The sequence below is a fragment of a genome, unplaced genomic scaffold (genome assembly GCF_019419815.1).
Source record: "Pyrus x bretschneideri cultivar Hongxiangsu unplaced genomic scaffold, Pyrus_bretschneideri_v1 Contig8, whole genome shotgun sequence".
Lineage (NCBI taxonomy): Eukaryota > Viridiplantae > Streptophyta > Magnoliopsida > Rosales > Rosaceae > Pyrus > Pyrus x bretschneideri.
In genome coordinates this window covers 691,235-715,722 of record NW_025999820.1, presented here as the reverse complement: position 1 = coordinate 715,722, position 24,488 = coordinate 691,235, and the positions used below count along the sequence as shown (strand labels likewise).

Here is a 24,488-nt window from a genome sequence, read left to right as displayed (position 1 = left end):
ATGTGATTTGATAATTGGTCACAGGGACCAATCATTCAGGACGCCTCGACGCGTGCGCTAGAGAATCATAGCGTGGACTCCAGGTGAGTGGACCTTTTCCTTTTTATCGTACATATTATTGAGAGTTCTATCGACACCTTTAAATTGATTAGGCATATTACTTTCATATATAATTATTGTGAATGCTTGAAGTACAATGTGAACTACGAATGGCTTGATCCCTGTTTAGGGTACGTAGGCAGTCTAACGAGACGTTAGATGCAGCCATAAAATATTTGAGACAAAAGCCTTGCTTGGGAAATTGAGTAATGCGAAGGAAATTGGTAAAGACAAGTTTTAGTTTTGTGAATTAGTTAGTTAAATTAGAGTTAATTGGATTGTTATGGATAATTATCCCTGAAAATAAGTAGTTTGGGAGTATGGCGTTATTGATTGTACACTTCACACCATATTGTTTATAATTGAAAATGCTACGACATGGTTGAGTAGTAGATTGCATCATGATATATCCATATGTATATTACTTGCATATAATTATTGGGAATGCTTTCAAGTGCAAAGGTGAACTCAGGACACCCAGGTAAGTTCAGGTGAGTTTATGGTATTAATTGAATCGATTGAGTTATAGCACGACTACAGTTATGAGTTAGGCAACTTCGATACTGTCGTACTGGTTGCCATGAGTTGCACATGTTATATTGAGATGCATTGAGAGCTCATAAACCTGCACCCCGGTGTTAGTGCTCCCGCCCGTGGCCAGGGCACAGTCCTTCACGTGATGTTCACCTCCCGCACCTTATGCTCACCTTGGATTCAAGGTAGGTGCACAGTCCTGTCGTACATACCACTTTAGGTGGTTCCGACTCGTGTGCAGGTATACTTATTGAGCTATGGGCTAGCCAGGATTGACGAGATATGAATAAGTCGTACAGGTCACTATAGGTGACTCCGACTTATATGCTAGCCATGATTGATGAGATATGGATAAGTCGTACAGGTCACTATAGGTGACTCCGACTTATATGCTAGCCATGATTGATGAGATATGGATAAGTCGTACATGTCACTATAGGTGACTCCGACTTATATGCTAGCCATGATTGATGAGATATGGATAAGTTGTACACGTCATTTTAGATGACTCTGACTGATATATCACTTTGTATTGATTTAGTTCATTTGGCCTACTTATTAATGTATGGTGGAGTTGATGGCAAACCATGGTTTTGGTCATTTCCGAGTATGGTTTGGATATATGTATATATGTTGTACTATCTTATGGAAAACGATACGGGTTTTACATTTAGGGGCATTACTTTTAGAAAGGTAGTAACTTGGGAAGCTGGGTTTTATTGCTTACTCACACCTTCTGTTTGGTGCCCTTTAGGTTTTAGCTGCTGAGTTTATATCGACAAGAATCTGTGGCGAATCTTAGTATTGATGGATAATTCTGAGGGTATGATTCTTACCCGCACTACTGTACCTTACCTATGCTCTGACATCGCGTGTGATATGGGTTCGCTCCCACTCATAGCGCACTCTGGTACTTAGACACTTTTAGATTCAAATTTATTCACTTTTTATGCACTATCACATTTTATGGCTTCGTCACCTTCTAGGTGTCGGCCAGCACAGCTCGATTCAGGGTCCAAGTGGACTTTCTGGGTCGGGGTGTGTCAAGTGAGCTCCCAAAAGGCCTCGTGCTAGGTAGGGATGTGAATATACATATAAAGATCACTCCCCTGGGCGATGTAGGATGTCACAGAATTTGACTCAATTTCTTTCATGAATAAAAAAAATGCTTCTATTGTGCTGAAAATAAAAAGTTGTAAAATAAAGTTGTTGAGTATTCGGTAATTTTATTTTTTATTTTTTGGTAAAAGTGCTTTTAACAAAAAAAAATTGTATGAGTGTTTGGTAAAATTTATATAAATTTCTATGAATATGTTAAACAATTAAAGATGATATGATATTTAATGTGATTTAATAATTATCGAAGATAATTATAGGGGCAAATATTGTAATTTTGTAAAATATGTGAGAATATACTTGCCATTTGAAAATTTCATTAAATAAGCACTGATTACTATACTTTTTAAAAAAAGACATGTTTTAGAAACATGATAGACTCTGCTTCTATTTTTTTTTTTATATATTTTTCAATTGTTACTAACAACTGTTTTTTTTAAATTCTTTTTTATTTTTGTTTTACCAAGCACATTTGCAGATTTTTTGATAAGGTGTTTCTTTTCTTTTTTCAAAGAACCACAACCTCAAACCAGATATTAAATCCATAATCCAATCGCTTGCATCTTCTTCCTCCCTATTTGATTTCTTAATTGAGTTGTAAAGGATTTTTGAGTCCGACCTAAAAAAGGAAAAAAGGTAGATATGGATTTGGATCCTTTCTAAATTTTAGACAGATGTAAAATTGTTGCCTGCCGTGTCGAAACTAAACGGGTCCGTCTTTTATACGAAAGGAAAGAAAAAAATCTCGCATTTGTGCTCTCTGCTCTCTCTCTCTCTCTCTTGCTCGCCATTGTAGACTCCTTCACAAGGCACCCAGAAATTCCATTTCCAAAGCCACTAAACGAATTGGGACCGTGAAGCATCGTTGGACTGCAATCGGAGATCGAATCGGCGGCAGCGGCTTACGGCAAGCTGGGTCGCGAACCGCCGCGGTTCGGGGTCGGAAGGTAAATCGACGAACCATGCAACTCGGAAAAACCTATGATTTTGATTCTGTGTCTGACATTTGAACCTTTTACCTGGGTTTTAGTAAAGATTACATTTTTTTTTTTGTTGGGTTTAAGAATCTGAGGTTATGGTTTATTGGTGATTGATGAATCATAGGAGTTTTCGAAGCGATGGAGGGTTTGAGGCAACTGGAGGCGTTGTGTGAGAGGCTGTACAATTCACAGGACTCAGTCGAAAGGGCTCACGCCGAAAACACTCTCAAATGCTTTTCGGTGAACATCGAATACATTTCGCAGTGCCAGTACATTCTCGACAATGCCATGACCCCCTACGCGTTGATGCTGGCTAGTTCTAGCTTGTTGAAGCAAGTCACTGAGCAAAAACTTGCTCTGCAGCTTCGTCTCGACATCTGTAAGAATCTCCCCTTACTTATATATGTTTAGTTGGTTTGATTTGTTGTTTGCATCTTGTTGGAAATGAACAATGTGGGAAATTTGTTGTAGGGAATTACCTTATTAACTATTTGGCTACCCGAGGACGAGAGTTGCAGCCGTTTGTGACTGCCTCTTTAATCCAACTCTTATGTCGACTCACCAAGTTTGGGTGGTTTGATGATGATCGATTCCGGGATGTGGTGAAAGAGTCAATGAACTTCTTGAATCAGGTTATATGACTTTCTGTTAATATGTGGGATGTCTTTGATCTTGAACTAAATTTTATGATACCGCGGCATTTCTGTTGCGTTATGAGCAGTATTCCCAAGAAAGGCTATGAGTAAGTAACGATGACTGTGAACAACTGGCCACTGAATAAAAGTACTGTAAGCAAAACGCCATCAACGAGAAACCAGACAACAAAATCATATTACGTTGAAACTAAGTTAAGCAGAATCTCAATCACCAACATCCTTCCAATTCTCATAGATAAGGAACAACGGTACATCCTAAAACTCAGAAGAAACAGATGATCATGAAAGAGGTCTAAAATGAAACTTTATCTCACAAAATCCCCAGAATCTCACCACCATAAAATGCATGATGTGGAAATTGCCTAGCACATACCAGCTTTCCTAAATAGCACTGACACGGGAATACGCCCTCTGGCTCAAAATTCCAGCTCATTCCTTCTGTCTAGAGGCTGTAAATCAGGTGTAAGTGTAGAGACAAAAACTAACTTTGCTGGGTAATCTCCGCAACTTGCATTACTTCAGCTTCAGCTTCTTTGGGATTTCAGGAAATTCCTTACTTCCCCCGTTCTTTCATTTTTTTTTTTTTTCTGATTAGAAGCAGTTCTTATCTAAATTCTGCGGTAGTTGTTGGATTGTTAAAGCTATTACATTGGCTATTTTGTTTGTAGTGGACAGCTTGCTCAGAATTGCTTGGGCTTAATAAAATTTTATTTTCTGTAAAAATCAAAACTCTGTATGTATAGGAAATTTAGATTACTATACTGTATTTGTTTCCAGTCATATCGTTGATTGAGAATATAACTGGTTTATAGAAAGCTGCATCAATCTACAACATCACCTTATTTGTATCCATGATTGCATTGTTTTTAACACATTGTGGCCACATGATCCCTGGTCTATCATTCTGGAACTTAGGAATTAAATATTAATTGGTTATCTTTTTGTACATGTATATCTCTTACTATTTAGCTCTATTCAAGGCCTTGTTTGTCTGTAAGTATCTAAAATTTTTATTGTCCATTGCTTATTTTTACCAAACTCAATTTTTGGGACGCTGCATGCACTTTTTTTTTTTTTAATTATGTACAACAAGAGTCAGACTAGTATTTTTCATAAGCCCTATATTGCACATAGCCAACTTTTGTCTTCAGTCTGTCGAACTATTTTTTGAAGTATCGCATCAACTGTATTGCTATGTAGAGTGCCAGCTCATTTATTAAGTTACATTTTCAGTTTTCTGATGTTACGCGATATCTATCTTACCATCTTGAAGTTCTAGTGCTCCATTTGCATTGTAATATTGCTCTCTTAAAACTGTAGAGGGAACGGAGTATAGATAACTGAGTAAATTTAACTGCTACTACTGAGTGATTCAAGTGGTAGTGTTGCTTTTTTTTTGTTTTTTTTTAAAATAATTTTTTTATATGTTCTCTGTCATTATATCTTTTAGACAAGTGTAACTCATAAACAGTTTGTTTACCAGGCAACATCTGATCACTATGCCATTGGTTTGAAGATATTGAACCAGCTCGTGTCTGAGATGAGTCAGGTTAGATTGTAATTTGTGCCCCTTTATATCATCATTAATATGAGAGATTACTTTTTGGTTACAGAAGGTTTCCTCTCCATTCCCATTATTTCTTGTCTTCCTGCAACTTGTTTTTGAGTGAGTTGAACCACATATCATCCTGAAGTGTCTTTAGGGCATCATTACATGGATAGATGATAGTGTATGGTGTGAATATTTCTAATTTATTTTCTTGTTCAAGAACACTGATAGAAGCTAGTTGAAGCACTCAAAGTTTGTCCTTGGTCGAACATCTATAGGCATGTTGTTTTTTAGTTAATTTCACTATTATTTTGGGGTTATATTTAACTTTCAAATTTTTATAAGAATTAAACTTAATTTTGTTTGTTTCCTTGAAATGGCCTTTCCTTCTAAAATGTGTGATGTAAAACAATAGGAAGGGATAGAGAAATAGAAGAGATCCGGACTCACTCCGGCCTTTGGCATTGCACCAAAGGTGTATTGGAGTCACTCCAATAGAGAATTAGAAAAATTCTGGCATCACACCAGCCTTCAGCATCACACTGAAGGTGCCTTGGAATCACTCCAAGGTTGTTGTGCCTCCTCACACACAAGCTGAGAAATTTTCTTTTTGACTAACAATCTGATTTCAAAGCTCACAAAGTAGCCCCTTTATAGGTTTAATTGGTACGTGGATCTGGAAAGGTCCACATTAATATGCTTAGGAATTCTAAAGACTAATTTATGACGCCTAATACAATAAAACTGTAACATAGAGAGACTTAGACAATTACCTTGTAGACTACATTGCATTATTGAAGTTTTAACTTGGCTATTAACATCAATGTGCTTGTTTATTTTTTATTTGATTAACATTTGCTTGTTTTTCATTAATTGATAAATGATCAGCCTAATCCTGGGTTGCCCTCAACACATCATCGGAGGGTTGCGTGCTCCTTCAGGGACCAGTCTCTCTTTCAAATATTCCAAATATCTTTGACTTCATTGCATCAATTGGAAAGTAATGGTAATACGTTGGCACTGGCAGTTGTTCTAAACCTATTTTGATTAACCCCTTACCACCACTATTTAATTATTGTAATTCTTGGTTTATTGGTATTAATGCTGTTTGATTTTGTGGTGCACAGTTGCAAGTCGATTGCAAGAGTTGGCTCTTTCGCTTTCACTTAAATGCCTATCTTTTGATTTTGTTGGGACCTCAATTGATGAAAGTTCTGAAGAATTTGGTACTGTTCAGGTATTATCCTCGTTTCTTTTGGATTGTTAACCATTCGAAGGTCTGTTGATTAGTCTCGTATGCAGTGAATCATAACTAAGTATTTAACTGGTAATCTTACAGATTCCGTCGGGTTGGAAGTCGACATTGGAGGATCCTGCTACACTTCAAGTCTTCTTTGATTACTATGCCAATACAAAGCCCCCTCTTTCAAAGGAGGTTAGTATATGTGATTTTTCTTCTTAATTAATTGCTGATGATTTCTAGAACCTTCTCTAATTAGAAAATAGAAGAAGCAAAGAAAACTGTCGCTTGTGGGATAATTTATTGCTGATGTTACATCTATTGTGAATCAGATCCTTGTCATAATGGCTAATTTATTGCTGGTGCAAGATATTTTTTTATTAGTTCTTGATCACTGCAATCACATACTGTCATGCATGTGCAAGTGTACAGCGGTGGAAGTTCTGTCCTTTGATATCTAAAATGTATCTGTCTTTGTTTGTTGGAGTAAAAAGTTTCTTTTCCTACCATTTGAAATTTTATGTTGTTATTGTTCATGTATTTTCACTGTTTAACATCTTAATCAAGTTTTTACTATTGTTCTTTATAGGCACTGGAATGCTTGGTGCGACTGGCTTCTGTTAGACGTTCTTTGTTTACTAGTGATCCTGCCCGTTCAAACTATCTGTCCCATTTAATCACAGGAACCAAAGAAATCCTACAAACTGGGCAAGGTGTTGTTGGCTTGGCCTTTTTTTTTTTTATTTCTGTTGATTGTCATGTATCTTACTCAAATTGTGCTGAATGTGAAATAATTTGTTTGTGTGCTGGAATGCGTGCTTTCCTGCATTTGTGTATTTTTGGTAGTTATTAACTTCCTAGATATTTTTTAAAGAACTTTTTAAATATGATTGTTTTCCCTTTGTGCTTTTTTTACTGACTCTTGCATGAACAACTATGGACAGATTTGTACCCGTCTATGCTGCACAGACACGGGTATGGGTGCCCAATACGATACATCAATTAAATAATCTATATAATAAAATAATATATAATATGTCATATTACCACTCGAAAAAAAAAAGTTCATCATAAGTTCATACTTCATAACATAAAATAAGTCACAAAAGAGAAAGATTCATGTTCATCATAAACCATATAGAAGAGGAGAGGAATGACTTTAAAATGAACTTTTGAAAATTACACTTTGGCCTTGCCTTGTTCTAAATTTTCAAAAACATCCCCAAAAGTTACAAAAACTGAATAAGCCCTTGCCGTATCTTTACTGTGTCCTATGAGTATCGTTGTCATTTCTCATAGTCTACAAAGTAGGAAAAGTGGACAATACTATATTTTGCATATCCGCTATGTGTCATACTGTATCGTGGGGGCATCGGTAGAAACTCACCCTGGCCCAAATTTCAAGTATCAGTGCAACAAAGATACTTTGTAGTTGTCATTTATTGGTTGGTCCTAGGATTCGTATATATAATATACTTAAGGTGGATATTATCTGAATTTTAGACACTTGTCAGTGACTGTGCTAATACTTAATCACCAACCCTGAATTTATGATTTATTAGTGCGTGTTTTCTTTAATCTGTTGGGTTTTCATAATGATTTGTTTGGACTGGAAATCAGGTCTTGCTGATCATGATAATTACCATGAATATTGTCGTCTTCTTGGACGATTCCGAATGAATTATCAGGTAATCTTTCTTCCTTGTGGTAATTTTGAAATCAATCTTTTTCTCTAGTATGAAATACCCTAGAGTCATTTTTGGTGTCTTGGGTAACTCATTCAAATGAAGCGAGCTTAATGAATGTTGCATGCTTGTAAATTACTCTCTAAATATACCTACATTTTTTGTTTTGGATTTATATTTATATGAAATTGATTTGTACCTTGAAAAGGTGAAACTTACGCTTTATGCTTGTAGTTTTGATTTTGACATGAGATTTTATGTAGATGGTTTGTAATTTCTTTGTGGTGATTATGAAATTTATTTTCTGGTATGTAATCTTTCCTTGAGTTGATCTAGTTTACTGCTTATGCTTATTGAACTTCTAAATTTGTCGCAGTTGTCAGAGCTTGTGACTGTGGAAGGCTATAGTGACTGGATACGTTTAGTAGCAGAATTCACTTTAAAGTCTTTGCATTCCTGGAAGGTTGAATGTCTTTCACCACTTTTATCCAAGCATTAGGAAAAGAATATTGCATACTAAGCCGTTGAATGAAAACACTTCCACGATAAGTCAGTCTCACCCTTTCCTTTGGGTGGGCCACTGATCTTCCATCATATTTTATATCATGCAATTTCCTAAATCTAATTTTTGTAGATTTTTGGGTTTTGCTTCATCCCATGTGAGTCTTGATCGGGCTTGCAATCCCTTACCTTCTGTTTACATTAATCTTCAGTTGCTTATCTGCATCTAGTCGTTTATTTTCAGTTGTAGTTACTCTTATCTTATAGTTTCCAGTTGTCTCTCCCGCTGTTTCTCTGACACAGACTCTCTCTCTCTCTCTCACACACACACTCTCTCTCACACTCTCTCTCTCTCACTCTCTCTCACTCTCTCTCTCTCTCTCTCTCTAGTTGTCCTAATGACATTTACTGCCATTATACATGAATATCACTATCTATGGTACCTTATGGTGCCTGGTAGCTGGAACTAATTATCCGGGTTGAGAAATTGCAACTTGCATTACTGAAACTTTGTCTTCTTTTCAGTGGGCCAGCAGCAGCGTATACTACCTTTTAGGACTATGGTCTAGATTGGTGACATCTGTACCATACTTGAAAGGTGATGCACCCAGCATGCTCGATGAATTTGTTCCTAAGATTACTGAAGGTTTCATCACATCAAGATTTAACTCCGTGCAGGTAAAAACCAAAACTTTTTCTGGGCCAGTACTGCAATTTTATGTTCAAATTTATTAAAGTTCTCTATATCTTCTCACTATTTTACAGGACGGATTGCTTGATGATCTTTCTGAGAACCCTTTAGACAACGTTGAACTTCTTCAAGATCAGTTGGATTGTTTTACACAAGTCTGTAGATTCCAGGTTTACCTCTACAAATGTTATGTGCTTCTCGTTTTCAGTCTGAAGAAGTTATGGTTTTGCAATTCGTCAAATAAACAATTTTCTATTTGATAAAAAAGCATTTAAAATACATATCTTGACTTAAGACATGTGGAACTGATCTGAATTTATCAAAGTTGCCTCCATGACCTTCTCTCTTTGGTTGCAGTATGAAAGCAGTAGTTTGTATATAATAAACATAGTGGAGCCTCTTTTGCAAGTCTACACGGTATGGGCATTTATAGTGAAGGATGCCTCTTGCAAATTGAAAAGAAAAATTTCTGGACTTCATGTCTTTAATCAATTCTTCTGACTTGAATAGGAAAGAGCTCGAGTTCAGACCAGTGATAACAGTGACCTCTCTGTTATTGAAGCGAAACTTGCTTGGATTGTTCATATAGTTGCTGCAGTTCTCAAGATAAAGCAAAGTACTGGGTGCAGGTAAAGAAAACTAAACAACTTTATTGACCAAAAAATCCTGCTTTTACTCCTCTTCATTCATCTTGCTTTTCCCTTCATTGCTACCATGGAAGATTTTTTATGTTTTTTATTTTTCCTTGGCAGTGCCGAGTCACAAGAAGTACTTGATGCAGAACTTTCAGCTCGCATCTTGCAGTTAATAAATGTCACTGACAGTGGGCTACACAGCCAGGTACAGCAGCAGCAATTACATCTTTCTGAATATTAGATATAGTAATCAAATATTTACCTTCTAAATCTAGATTTTTCTATCTTTCTCTGCCTAAGATGGTACTGTTTTTATCATGGTTTGATGTAAATGAAAGGGCGCACTTTAAAACTATGCTGCTTTGGGCTTCAAGCACTTTGGTTAATATATTCAGCCAAATTACTTGGTGTTAAGAGTGATATTCAACTTTAAAGATTGCCTATTTATTTATTTTTTTCTTCATTGGGTGGTGCTATCAAACTTAACAAAAATTGTTCAACCCCGGCATTGGCAGAGGTATGGTGAAACAAGCAAGCAAAGACTTGACCGTGCAATTCTTACCTTTTTTCAACATTTTCGGAAGTCTTATGTGGGTGACCAGGCCATGCATTCTTCGAGGGTAAGTTTTTCCTAGCATTCTTTAAAGTATTGCTAGCATTCTTCTTGAGGCTTCTCCATTTGTTGCAGCAGTTATATGCTCGCCTTTCTGAGCTTCTTGGACTTCATGATCATCTTTTGATGTTAAATGTCATTGTTGGCAAGATTGCTACAAACCTGAAATGTTATACGGAGGTGAAATCTTTTTCATGCTTTACTCACGTTAAGTACATTTGGATATTATTTTGCATTTTAATTCTTGCCTATTTTCAGAATGAGGAGGTCATTGGTCACACCCTGAGTTTGTTCTTGGAGCTGGCGTCTGGGTTAGTTCTTTTCCTTCTGTATATGGTTTGGAACATTGGAGTGCTTGTTGGTTTAAGAGAGCCTATTTTCCTTTATCATATTTTGCTTATTGTAAGGCTAATTATTTTGCAGATACATGAGTGGCAAGCTACTCTTGAAGTTGGATACTGTCAAATTTATACTTGCCAATCATACTGTAAATCCAAATCTGAAATATCTTTCTTTTGCATTTACACTTTTGATTTGAATATCTTGAACAGAATCCTGTATTTTGTGTGAAAAGCTCTCATTTTGAATTTCTCTTTTCAGAGGGAGCATTTCCCTTTTCTGGAAGAGTATAGGTGTTCTCGCAGCAGAACAACTTTCTATTATATAATTGGCTGGTTAATATTCATGGAAGACAGCTCTGTCAAATTTAAATCTTCCATGGATCCACTTTTGCAAGTACGCTCTCTCTGTCTCTATCTCTCTGTCTCTGTCTCTCTCTCTCTCTCTCTGCACACATACAAACACAAACAATAAAAAAAATGTTTCATATGTGCATGCTGCAGAATCTGCATAGATGTTCCTGTGTGTTCTTTAAAATGCTTAACTACACACACTACATACTGTCATGTTTGGTATTGTATGGATTCATTTTAGTTACTCCTGTACTATATGTGGTACTTCAGGTTTTCATCAATCTGGAATCAACTCCTGATTCAATGTTTCGTACTGATGCTGTAAAGTATGGACTAATTGGGTTGATGAGAGACCTTAGAGGAATTGCCATGGCCACAAATAGGTAAGTACTTTTTCATTTTCTGTATCGAATTTATAAGGCTTACCAATTTCTTTTTCTTATGCTCTTCTTTAATATCTTCAGTCGCAGAACTTATGGCTTTCTGTTTGATTGGTTGTATCCTGCACACATGCCACTTCTTTTGAAAGGAATCTTGCACTGGTCCGATACACCAGAGGTAAAGGACAATGTTAACTGCTTCCTTTGTTGAAAAATTCAACGGAGTTCTGCATTAGGTGGTTAAGCAATTATCTAAAATTTCATACTTTGAAATTGAACTTTTAGTACTAGTTGAAGATTTCTACATTTTCAGAAAGCTTTTAAAATAAATGAATGTCTTTTGAATCATAAGTCTCTGCTTCTTGTTTGCATTATAGTTTTTAGCTAGGAGATCAGGTAAGGTTAGATAATATTTTATTATTTTGAAGCATATTAAAATACAATGGAAACAGGAAGCAGATCTCTCTCAGCTACATTTTATTCCTTCTTATTTCTTGCAAAGTTAATTTGTGTTATCTTCTCTCAATATTTTCCCAATAAATGCTGCAGGTGACCACCCCTTTGTTGAAATTCATGGCTGAGTTTGCATTCAACAAAGCCCAACGCTTGACTTTTGATTCATCTTCTCCTAATGGAATACTTCTTTTTCGAGAAGTCAGTAAATTGATTGTTGCGTATGGGTCAAGGATTTTGTCTCTTCCAAATGTTGCGGATATATATGGCTTCAAATACAAGGGAATTTGGATTTCTTTAACTATTCTTACAAGAGGTGAGTCCACTAACCTCTTGTTTCTTGTAACAGTAATCACTTTGTTGAATCATTAATTGCATGATTATTCACTAGGTATAGTTGTATCTTTATTCAGTTCTGAATGGTAAAGTACTTTTTGAGAATGTTTTATCAGCTTTGTATGACAATTATCACTCTGTTTATTTTGCACTTCTTGCATGTATATTCTTGAACATCTGACATATTGCTGTGGGTTTTTTCATTATTTCACTTTGGTTGGAAAACAAAATTCATCTGAGCTGCTCTCAAATGGTGTAAGTTGTAGTCTGCAGATAGTTAGAATCATATTTCTGGGTGCAGGATAAGCAGTAAAAACAGCCTAGATCTGATGAAGGAAGGTCTGGCAAGAGCATGAATAAATCGTAATTTATTAGTTGGCTAGTGGACTGTTATTTTTTTGGTAATCCTTAAATTGTTTACAAATTTGGTGTTGCAAACTTGTCAATCTCAAGTTGAGAGTCTTGTGACTAATGTGGGTACGCAATGAAGGTTGTTTATGGTTCGTCGGTTTAGAACGGTGGTCATTGTGACTAAATAATATGATGCTTATGCTTAAAAAAAAAAGATTAATCTTTTGACTCTAGAAAGTGTTAATGGAATCATGTAAGGTTTTAGCAATTGGATTGAATTTAGTGCAAAGTTTAGCGGCTGTTTGGTATCCTTCTTGGATCCAATTTTTTGTTTTTTAAAATAATGTAGTGAGTACTAAGTAATTTAGCTTCATCTTGCAAACCAAAAATTAGATACAAGAAGGATACCAAACAACCCTTTAAAGATGCTGAAACATGTATCTTTGTTTAAAATAATTAGAGGAAACCCATCTATTTGCTTAGTTCAACAACCAAGCTCAAAGTGAATGGATTGGAATTCCTATAAAGAAGCTGATGATTATATTGTGTTTTCCAATTGCCATTTTTTGTCTGTGTTTTAGGAAAGCACCTCAAGTTGTTTTTTCTTTTCCTTCTTGTTCTTTCCAAATTGAAAACAGCAAACAAAGGAATAAAGTTCTTTTGCAAAGTTGTACTTTCAATTCATTTCTTGACTCTACCACAACATTGTTGGTAGTAGTTTTTAACCTGAAATCCCGTAGTGGCTCTTCCCCTGCTTTCCATGTTGAATTAAAAAAGGGAAATAGCTCCTTGTACAAATGTTATGTTATGAGCTGATTTTAGGATTTTTTCAAATGATAGCTCTTGCTGGAAACTATGTCAACTTTGGGGTGTTTGAGCTATATGGTGATAGAGCGCTTGCTGATGCACTTGATATTGCACTGAAGATGACATTATCAATTCCTTTGGCTGATGTATTGGCATTCCGCAAGGTACATTAGCTTATGTTTGTTAGTCTTCCTTGCATCTATTAGTTTTGAGTACCTGGTAGGAGTTGTTTGATATGATTTCGACTGCGAAATGAAGGTGAATGTATGAAACAAAAACTTGAAATTGAAAACAACTTAAAATGGGTTTTTTTTCTTTTTTTTTCCTGGTAGTTTTCATTTTTGTGCACTATTCCTATCAATGCTTTCAGAGGCTAAAAACTGTTTTTCTTCTCAATTTCTAAGAAACAATGGGAAATGAGAAAACAGTATGGCTCTGAACACTAAATATGCAATTTATGAAGTCTGAAATTTATGCTATCCTATTCTTTAGTTTGTCCTTGCTAAAATTCTATCATGCTGATGCATTTTGACGCTTTAAGCTCTTACTCTGCTTACTCGATTCAGATAAATTGCAGATATAAGGCTCTTTAATTTTATCTTTCTTTAAGTTATTCCTCTTGCCTAAAATTTGGAAGGTGGTCTTTATTGGAATTTCTTACTATTTGCAGCTGACAAAGGCCTATTTTGCATTCTTGGAGGTTTTATTCAACAGCCATATTGTGTATATACTGAATCTGGATACCAGTACTTTTATGCATATAGTTGGGTCCCTTGAGTCTGGGATTAAAGGTTTCGATACAGGCATTGCATCGCAGGTATGTGTTATGCCTCTATTCTATGGACGAAATAACTCTTCATCGTCAATTGCATGTCTCAAATTTAAGGCTGCACTTTCAAAGAATAACTTATTACTGAACCTTTTTTTTGCATTTGTTTTCCTCTGTTTAGCTCAACTAGAAGGTCAGATAGAATAATGTGTACAAGCAAAAATAAAACTAACCTGAAATGTAGAAATCATCTTGTGCTATCAAGGGCACAAGTCATGTTTTGGGAACAAGTCGTGCTTTGGAATAAGCTTAAACCTTCCCTTGCCAGGATTTGTACTCCCTCAAGTCCAATTCCCACCCTACCCTCATCAGTCTTTGGAAACTTTCAGGAGGTTACCAGTCAGGCAGTGGAAAAACCCAAAATGATGAACAGTTGGCCACTGCTAAGTGCGAAGTGTTAAACTTCCAAACATCGAACACTGTAGAAGTTTTTTAGAAATCTAATGTTAAAAATTTTGGAAAAAGTTATTGCACTGGAGAACTTTTTGGTGACATGATCCTGTGTTACCAACTGACCAGTTTTTGTCTGCATCTGCCGCATTAATTTTACATTTTTTTTCATTATTCAATTTCAAACTTTACCTTTTTCTCCAGTGTGCATCAGCTGTTGAAACTTTGGCTGCTTTCTACTTCAACAACATAACCATGGGTGAGGCACCCACATCACCTACTGCAGTCAATCTTGCTCGTCACATTTCAGACTGCCCCAACTTGTTTCCAGAAGTAAGGATACTTATGCTGTATTACTCTTTTGTTATCTGTCTTAGAATCTTTGTTAAGATGTCCATTTCTTGTGGTTCAGTAATTGTAATTTTGTTAAATATTAACATGTACCATCTTTATCCATTCAATTCTGTTACTGTGCCTTATGGTTATCTTTGTAATGTTTTTTTTTACTGTTTTTCCATCGTAAGTCAGACTCAGTTCTAAACTCTGTCAAGATCTATCTGCTTGGACGATTACATATTGAAAATGCATGGATTTTTGTTGACCCAAAAATAATGATGCAACTCTGTAGTATTTTTTTTTCAGTTATAAGGTGACACTCCAGAACCTTGTCAGTGCTTATCAAGTAATCAATTAAACTGAAACGATGGCAAGTTTGATATATTCATTTTTTTAATGGCATTGAACTCTTATAGTCACATAATAATTTGCAGAAATCCATAAGCCCAACCGGATTGTAAAGATGTGTTTGCATTGTTTTAGTTCAACTAGTCCCATGCCTGGACTTGTAAGTTGGAAGTGAGAGGTCTTAGGTTCAAATCAGTGGATGGCGAGTTCGATACCAATTTTTCCCCACCGCGTAGTGTAAATATGTTGTTGTATAAAAAAGTGTTTGTGTGCCTAACCCTTGGGAGGATTAGGTCGAGATTAATATATGCTCTAGGGGACTTCAGTTTGGGTTTTGCTTGAAGATATGTAAAGCTATTGGGAAAAAAATGTTTATATGTCAAATTTATGCATGAAATCGGACTCCATGCATGCAATGTGAATTAAATTTGCTTTCGGACTCCATGCATGCAATGTGAATTAAATTTGCTTACGCTTTTTGTGGTTATTCTCCCTAGTTACTAAATTACTACATTCTTTTGGTTATGTGACTGATCTGAGTCATTTTATATGTAAAGGTACTGAAGACGCTGTTTGAGATTGTTTTATTCGAGGAAAGTAACAACCAGTGGAATTTTAGCAGACCAATGCTGAGCTTGATACTTATTAATGAGCAGGTAGTATTTTTATTTGAGTGCATATATATTGTAACTTGTTCAAGTCTTTTGTTTTTATCTTTTGGTCAGATTGTTCAAGTCTTTGTCTGCAACATCGTTTTTTAAATGCCTCTTTTTAATCAGTTCCACCTTCACATGATTGCACCAATAAATTTTCTGTTCAATGTGTACGTGCATGTGTTCGTGTTACTGCTTCCTGAAGCCATTTTTAGCTTTTAGAAAATATTTGGAAACAATGCAGCTCCGTCTCTCTTTTTCTCTCTAACTGTAAATCTTGGTTCCATATCTTATGGTGTTTGTCTTTTATAATGTAGGACATTAGAATATTGTAAGTTTGCATCCTTTCTTAACAGTACTTGTACTGTCCTCTACTCTTCTTTGTGTCTCAGTAGAGAAGTCGCATCTTTGCATCTTTTGTTCAACTCCTTGTGGTGGGCCAACTTGTTTTAGCACGGTTTGGCTGACAATGCATATTATTTAGGTTGTATTTTATGCGGCTTTTTATTTTTAATGAGAGAGAAAAATAAGTGAGGTGGAGAGAGAGTAGATAGATATAAAATGAAAGCCTTACCGAACTGTTGGATTTCTTTGCTACAAATTTCAAATTTGCATTTGCTGGAAGTGGTTCTGTATTTGTCTTATCCTTTTTCACTTCTGATGGCTGTATTTGACTGAAAGATGGTGTCTGACTTGCAGATATTCTCCGATTTGAAAGCTCATATCCTGGCTTCACAGGTTAGTTGTGCCTTCCACTCTTGATTGTTTGAGTTATATAATGGAATAATGAAAGACTAAGCTAATATGATGGGTGAAACCTCAACTTCTGAGTTTGAGCAACGCTGAATTTACTGTTTAGCTGTTTTAAATTGTTATTGCCACGAGTACATGTACATGACACTTTTTGATATTGGCCTGCAGCAAGCGGATCAACATCAACGGCTTTCCCAGTGTTTTGACAAGCTTATGGTGGATGTAACTAGAAGCTTGGATACAAAGAACAGGGACAAGTTTGCCCAAAACTTGACGGTATTCAGGCGTGATTTCCGGTTGAAGTAACTATGAATTGTACGTCTGGAAGATTTTAAAAGAATAGTTTGCCGCATACTTGTAGCTGAAAAAAAAAAAAATGGAAACTCCACTGGGAAAAAAAAAAAGGAGCTAAGTTTGAAGGTCTTGGGCTGGTGTAACCGGAAGCTGCAGTAGACTTTGTTTGCGGTGGCAGTATCATTATCGCAGTGCTTGACGAGGAACGATACCGACGTTTGCCTTACTGGTGGTTTGTAGAAGATAGTGGTGGGGTTTGACATGTAGAAAATGGCCAGTTCTAATATTAGTAAACCAATTCTTTTAGAAAAAAAGGGTGTATATGTTGTCAAGTTTTATGTTTGGGGATGTATGGTCAGTTGTAAGTTGATCTTCTGTACATTAACCTTTACATATTCTTTGTATTTGTTGATAATAGGGGAAAGAAAAATAGGTTTAAAGGATTGTTCTTGACTCTTGGATCTCCATTTTCGTTCTTGGCATTTTCCGGTTTCACGTAGAATTCGTACCCAGAATTCGCATGGGATGAATAGATATTTGAATTTGTCAATGTTGTCGATTAACTTGTTATTCGATAATGGGGCACTCGATATGTCATTAATTTGTTATTCATATTGTTGATATTATGTTGATATTGTGAAGAAAAAGTAAACAGTCAATGGATGAATGTGACGAACTATGCCAATGTGAGAGACTTGTTAAAATCTAGGGGTTAGAAAGTGATAGGATGCAAAAGCAGGGGTTAAAATGGTACTTTTGTGATAATTTAGGAGCATTTTGATAATTAAGTTTTTTTTTTTTTATGGGAACAAAAAAGAATATTGCATTCTGTTTGGATGAGGAAATTTTAAAATGACGGAAATTCAAATGATGGAATTTTATTGGTTAGAATTTGTGAATTTTTTCATTTGGTTAACCTAAGAACAATGAAATTTGAATACGGAATATGTTATTTTTAAGTTCACCCTTGTACATTTGGAAATTACAAATATTTATATGGAATTTAAATTTGGGAACTGAATGTTTCAAATTTCAGGTTTTTTCCCTTGCGGAAATTTTAAATTTCTATGTTTATTAATCCAAACAAGGGAATTGATGCATATCAGTTATAATTTCTAACTTTCGTCAAAATTTCAAATTTACTTCCCTCATCCAAACGTAGTGTTATGTTTGGACAAAGGATTTGCATGTACTAAGCAATTAATTATAAATATAATCATAATAGACAAAAAATTTAGAGGGGAGGGATTAGAAATGCACTTGATAATTGCAAAGATGTATGAAATAGATTTACAAATGATTCATTTCAAGTAGTTATTTGCAAATTCTTCTTTTTGCACTCTATCTACTAATTTCAAATCTCTCTAACTCTTGTAGTTTATTTTTAACTATACATGACATGCCACTTAATACTACGGTTTAGTGGTATTACTCCTCACATGTAAGTGAGAGGTCTTGATTTCAAATCTCGTGAATGACGAATTCGATACCAAATTAGGTTGCTCATTGTGTGATTTAACTGAACTCCTACCTCCTTAGTGTAAATATATTGTTGTACTAAAAAAAAAAAAAACTATACTCAATCTAAATCCTTTGGTAGTGGCAAATTTCTCATTCAAACAAGCCTTATTGCGACAGTGATGGCGATAGTTGTCTCTCATTTTTGTTTCCAAAAGGATCACAAACAAAGCCGATGGTCTTGGTCTTTGCCAGACGATATGCTTCTAATTTAGTTGTTTATTGGGATGAGTCGTCACGTTCCATCACATAAGTAGAAAATAAAGATAGAATTCACAATAGAACATCGTTTTTACATTGGAGGATAGATATTTAGGCTAAGTTCTAAAATGACTATTTATTTATAATAGTATCGAACTCGTTATATTTGAGATTAAAATGTGAGGCTTACTACTTGCAAGTAGAAAATAATACCGTTATACTGTAGTTTGTAATGTTAGTGGCAGCTCGCAAAGAAAAAAAAAAGATTAACTTGGATAACTTTCAGAACAACCCCAAGGGGTTAGTCTAGTGGAAATCGAGTAGAGGTTTGGAACTCCAATTTGATTTCGAACTCCCATGGATGCATTCTTTGGGCTTCTCGCTCTCTTTTGGTATACTCTTTGACCCAAAGGTCAAAAGTATGTTACCTCCTCATCTAGTATTGCACTTGTATGGGAAGGAGAATTAGTTGCTATCAATTTGTGGTGTAGTACCTCTTATATTTAAAAGAATAAATTTCCTGACAGGAAATGAAAAAAAGAACTGGGCAAATTTCTTCAAGATGTCCTATTTAGCTTAAATAAAACTACTATTGGAAAGTATTTTGTATTCGTAATATTATTTTTTTGCAAAGACCTTGTTAATTCTAAGGAATTAATTCTTCAGATTCAAAAGAAATTAGCTTGTTGGAAAGCGAATAGTGTGAGATGATAATAGTTTTGAAAATTATTCATCCATTCATTCAATGTACTTTTGCAAAACAAGTGATAATAATGTTTCTAGTATCATAAATTGGTTAAGCAATCTATCATTCAGTACTACAGTCTAGTGATATTTCTCTTCACTGGTAAGTGAGAGATCTTAGCTTCGATTATCATCAAAGGCGAATTTGAACTATATTATTGCTAGCCCATTGTGAGACTTAACTCACTTCCCCACTTCATTAGTGTGGATAATATTGTTTGTTAAAAAAAAAAAATTAGTTAAGCAATCTAGAGGGTTTTGTTATAAGAAATTGGCATGGTGAATGATCATCCTATTAACCATCCTTACCATATTATTGCTAGTCTATCGTGAGATTTAGCCCACTTCTCCACTTCATTAGTGTAAATAATATCGTTTGTTCAAAAAAATTAGTTAAGCAATCTAAAGGTTTTGTTATAAGAAATTGGCACGGTGAATGGTCATCCTATTGACCATCCTTATACCGTATAGCTTCAAATAAGCTCTTACCCACAGAGTCAGAGATGCTCTTCTTTTTCCAGAACAAAGAAATTTCAAAAACATTGCATTGGTAGGGGACTCCAAGATTGTCGTTGATTTGCATAGCCAATTACCGTACTAAGGCATAATATTCACAACATTAATATTCGGGATCGGGTGCGTCCAAGTGGGCCAACTGCTTGGGAACCGTTTGTGGCCAGAGTTTCTTCCTTTTTTACGTCCAAATAAGGAACGTCATACAGGCTCTTCAAGAGAAGGAGTTTCTATTTTTTTTTTATAAAAAGAAGATTAGTTGTAGGGTTCACTTCACATCGAAGTTCAACGATTTGAACCGTTTATTTTGTAAGTTCTGATTCATAGATCATCCTTACAAAAATTCAATTCAATTTGAAATCATTTACCTATTTAATTATCACGATAAAATTTTAACGTTTATTTGAGAACAAAATGTTGATCAATTTCCTTGAACTCAATTAGATGCCTCAAATATTTCCGATTTGGCTAATATTTTGTAAAGATGATTTATGAAGTGCAATTTAAAAAATAAATGGTTCGGATAATTAATATTCGATGTGATGTGGACCGCACAACTAATTCCAATTTTATAAAATAAAAAAATTAAAAAAAAAAAATCCCTTAACGTTAAGGGTTTCTATAAAAAAAATCTCTTATCGTAAAGGCTTTCTATATATATATAATCTCTGATACATAACTATATATATAATTTCCCTTCTTTGTTCTCATAGAAAATCATCACGTCATATTCTAGAAGAAAATGAACGATACAAATCATGCATCCTTTATTTTCCTTGAAAAATAACCTTGATTATTATTTTTTATTTCAACTTGACTGAAAATTTTGTTTTAAAAAAAGGATAAGCTTATTTCAAATTCTAAACAGGATTAGGACGTAATCGGCATGCAGAGCAGTCATGATCGCCCAAAAGGACCAATATTAACCGGATAGACACGAATAATTCAAATATTATTTTTAGAATTATAGCATTGGCAACGAATTTGAATGTCTTTAAATTAGTGTATCATATTTGTCAATTGCTTTTGTCAATGTTGTGCCATGCAGTCAAAAGAATCTACTTAAAGAGAGAATAAACTAGTTTGTTAGTGCAATACCCTGAATATTTTACAAGTTTTGTGGAATTTCATTTCTTTGTTTATGTGGAAGAAAATTCAAATAGATCGATTTATGGTTATGAAATTCGAATGGGGAAAATGTGAAATCTCGCTTTCGGATTTTGTTATTATTTTTGTCGTATAATTTTTTGTTAAGTAGGAAATGACGAAAATGCCCTAGTTAGGTAACAAAATTATATGAGGACCTATTTATATCCTCATATATTTTATCAGATTTCTTGGCATATTTGGATATAGCCCAATTCCACGAATGGCGCAAACTGTTCGTGAAACGGAGTTGTAACAAATAAGTTATAAACGAGCAAAGTTTGGGGTAAATGGTCATTTGACCATAACTTAAAAGGCTCCAGAAAATCTGAAGCAAGGAGATGATGCCACGTGTGAGGCTATAAGGGAAGGAAGAGGAAAGAAAGGAGGGTTGCAGCTAATGGGAGGGAGGAGAGAAGAGAGGGACGAATTAGAAAGAAGAACGAGGAGGAAAAGGAGGGAAGGAGAGACCCAGCAAAATCCCGGATTCTCTCTTCGACCCGCCGACCCGACCTGACTCCATCTCTCTATTCCGGCTACCTTTGACGACAGGGCCGGTGTCAAACGACTCCTCTCCTCGAACCTAGTCGAGCCGTCCCCTCAATTCCACCTATGGGTTGCCATGTTTAACAAACGAGACTTGAGAACCCCGCAGGTTCGCCTAAACCCTAGAACCCTTATCTCTAAATCCGGCAAAAACATGGTGGCGCACCATTTGGGGTTGGTAGCCCTTCCTAGCAGGAGTAAAACCTGATAAAAATCACGGCCATCGGACCTTCGGCGGAGGAGCGGCGAGGCTCTAAAGATTTCGGCCACCCGGGCCTTTCGTGGGATTTTGGCCACTTTCCGGCCGAACTAGGCTTTGGCCTAGATATAAAAGTTCTTCCCCTTGTTGTGTTCTACAACTCTGTAAAATTTGATAATTTTTAGAGTTCGTCGGAATTTGGAGTTTCCATTCTCAAGAAACCATCACGCACGGCTCATGCGGTGGCATGTGGTCAGTGAGCCGATGCTGTCTTTTAAAGTAAATGTTGATATTCTGAAACCATATTTGATATGCATTTGGTATGATTCACTTGTTTGAACTTAGTTAGTGATTGTTAGTCACTTGAATGATTTTGGAAATGAGTTTGGAATTGAATTTGTGAACTACGAATGGCTTGATCCTTTCATTGGGTACATAGATAGTCTAACTAAACGATTAGATGTAGCCATAAAATAATTTAGACTTAATATTGTACTTTATTTCTTTAAGAAAAGAAATTTGTTAAGGTTGGCCTATCAATTTTGATAGCGTCGAGATCAATTTTGATATTTATTTTGGCCTATCACCGGATTTAGCTTCCAACTATGAATTTTTGGGTCGTTACAGTTGGTCTACTTAACGAATTAATCACACTTCCTATTTGTGATCAATATGCCATTTGGAGCTAAGTTTTCACCATAGCTTTTTTTTTTTTCTTCGTTTATTGCCCTTGGTGATAATCTATGAATCACAGATACTTCTGCGTGCAGTTTAGTAGAGTATTTCATATTCAATACTTTATCATACACAATACTCGTCAAATACTCTTGAATACTTGTTGGATATGTGTCATGGTCAACAAATACGGTTTTAATTTGATGGATGTGTATCTAGCTTTTAGGATACTTTTACACTTTCATATGATAAATTAAGAGGAGAAAACGAATAGAAAACAGAGCTTTAGTTGAAAGTTGATGAATACGAAGAGCTTGCCTCTAATTGAAAAAATAGGAATATAACTCTCACATTTCTTTTAAATATATATTTTTATTGTTGTATCCATGACATATTATATCTTAATTTTCAAAAAAATTTCGTTTTACCGTATCATATAACTATACCTATATTTGTATCTGTGCTTCAAGTGTGATAACCATAACTTTTGTTAGATATTATAAAGAGGAAGACTGTTTCTAAGAAGAGAGGCGTGATTACTAATTCAAATATGAAGTGACAATTACATTGCATTGCATGTATATATAACAACAAAAAGTCTTATTCCACTAAATGAGGTTAGCTATATGAATATTAGAACGCCAATGCGCTCGATTTTGCGCCAATTCTTCCATTAGCTCCAAGTAGTTTATGCCCTTTCTTAAAGTCTCTGTCCAACTCTTTAGGTTTTCCTTTACCCTTTTCCCCTTAGTCTCTGTCTCATAATTGCATTTTCTATTCAGATCATCTATATGTCTTCATTTCACATGTTCAAATCACCTTAACTGATTCTCTCGTTTCTTATCTTCAATTGCAATCACTCCTACTTTACCTTGGATATCCATTCTTGTGTGTCAACACCTCCAACAAAGCATTTTTATCTCCACTACACTCATTTTTTGCATGTATTGATGGTTGACCCACTCAACATTTCATGCCATAAAAACATTACTAGCCTTATTGTCGTCCCATTAAGTTTTTCCTTGACCTTTACTGTACTCATCTACTTTATCCATCCAACTTGTATTCTATGGTTGAGATCTTCATCTAATTCTTCGTTCTTAATGCTCTTTTTCATGTATATAAAGTAGGTAATTACTACAGGCAGTTTATTTTGTAGGACATGGTATGTAGCGTAATAACTAAAATTAGTTCGCTAATTAAATGGGTTCTTGTTTGAATGAACCAAATTGAAAATTTACATTATGGTACTGGCCCTTATGGGAACTATTAATCTGGTGGTTACAATCTTTTTCTTCAATCATTACGTTTTGAGTTCAAACATTCTCTTTTTTCCGATAAAATTAAGTGTATCAATCCTAAGAGCAACTCCACTGGTGTGGAGTTGTCGAGGCAATTGGACAGCTTTAGCTCTAGTTGCCGTCCACAACTTAGGTTAAATGGGTGGAGCCAACGGGCTTAGGTAGCAATCCAGACAGATTGTGCCTAGGCCGTTAAACAGGAAACATGTGGCGCGGTTGACTTTAAACACAATTTTTATTGGACACTCAGAATTGGCAAAAACCTCATGCAATGTAATGCATGACTACCACTTTATGAATATGTCAACGATGAGCCTTAAGTTGGACCATGCTCCAAAACTCTATTTGTGTGCTTTACAATCTAGGCTTTGGAGTTGCGTGTGGAAGCATATAGTCTGCATTATTAATTGAGAGTTGAACCATATATAATAACAAGGGCAGAGGTAGAATCCAATATAAGTTTAGGGTGATGCTATCCACACATCATTTTTACCTCTTAAACAACCCACGTTAATTTCTGTTATTTGATCTCTTTTAATTCATTCGATTCGAATGCTGAAAATTGAAAATGGTGTGTGAGAAGCATGAGTTTGAAAAATGATAATGCTATTTGCACATCCTTATTAATTTTTTGTCATTGATTATCATCAATTCATTCAATCCAAAGGTCGAAAACTGAAAGGGATGTGTGAGAAATAAAATAAGTGCGTAGATAACACTACAC

At 35.4% G+C, this 24,488-nt stretch overlaps 1 protein-coding gene across 2 annotated transcripts; it reads left to right on the top strand.

The window, feature by feature from the left end:
* Positions 1-2,459: 2,459 nt before the first annotated feature.
* On the top strand, positions 2,460-17,374 carry LOC103931631 (exportin-7). 2 transcript variants are annotated; one of them, XM_009341144.3, is made up of 29 exons: positions 2,460-2,696; positions 2,854-3,108; positions 3,201-3,361; positions 4,869-4,934; positions 5,823-5,940; positions 6,062-6,171; positions 6,274-6,369; positions 6,764-6,887; positions 7,795-7,862; positions 8,236-8,322; positions 8,886-9,038; positions 9,126-9,221; positions 9,409-9,468; positions 9,562-9,680; positions 9,804-9,891; positions 10,202-10,306; positions 10,375-10,479; positions 10,558-10,610; positions 10,723-10,786; positions 10,900-11,034; positions 11,262-11,374; positions 11,456-11,549; positions 11,921-12,140; positions 13,352-13,482; positions 13,989-14,135; positions 14,742-14,870; positions 15,779-15,877; positions 16,574-16,612; positions 16,796-17,374. In XM_009341144.3, the coding sequence occupies exons 2-29, from the start codon at positions 2,868-2,870 to the stop codon at positions 16,931-16,933; spliced, it is 3,159 nt and encodes a 1,052-aa protein (XP_009339419.2). In that variant the 5' UTR covers positions 2,460-2,696; positions 2,854-2,867; the 3' UTR covers positions 16,934-17,374. The 2 variants fall into 2 exon arrangements, with proteins under 2 accessions (XP_009339419.2, XP_009339420.2); XM_009341145.3 differs by having other exon boundaries at positions 2,461-2,696; positions 10,378-10,479.
* The last annotated feature ends 7,114 nt before the right edge of the window (positions 17,375-24,488 follow it).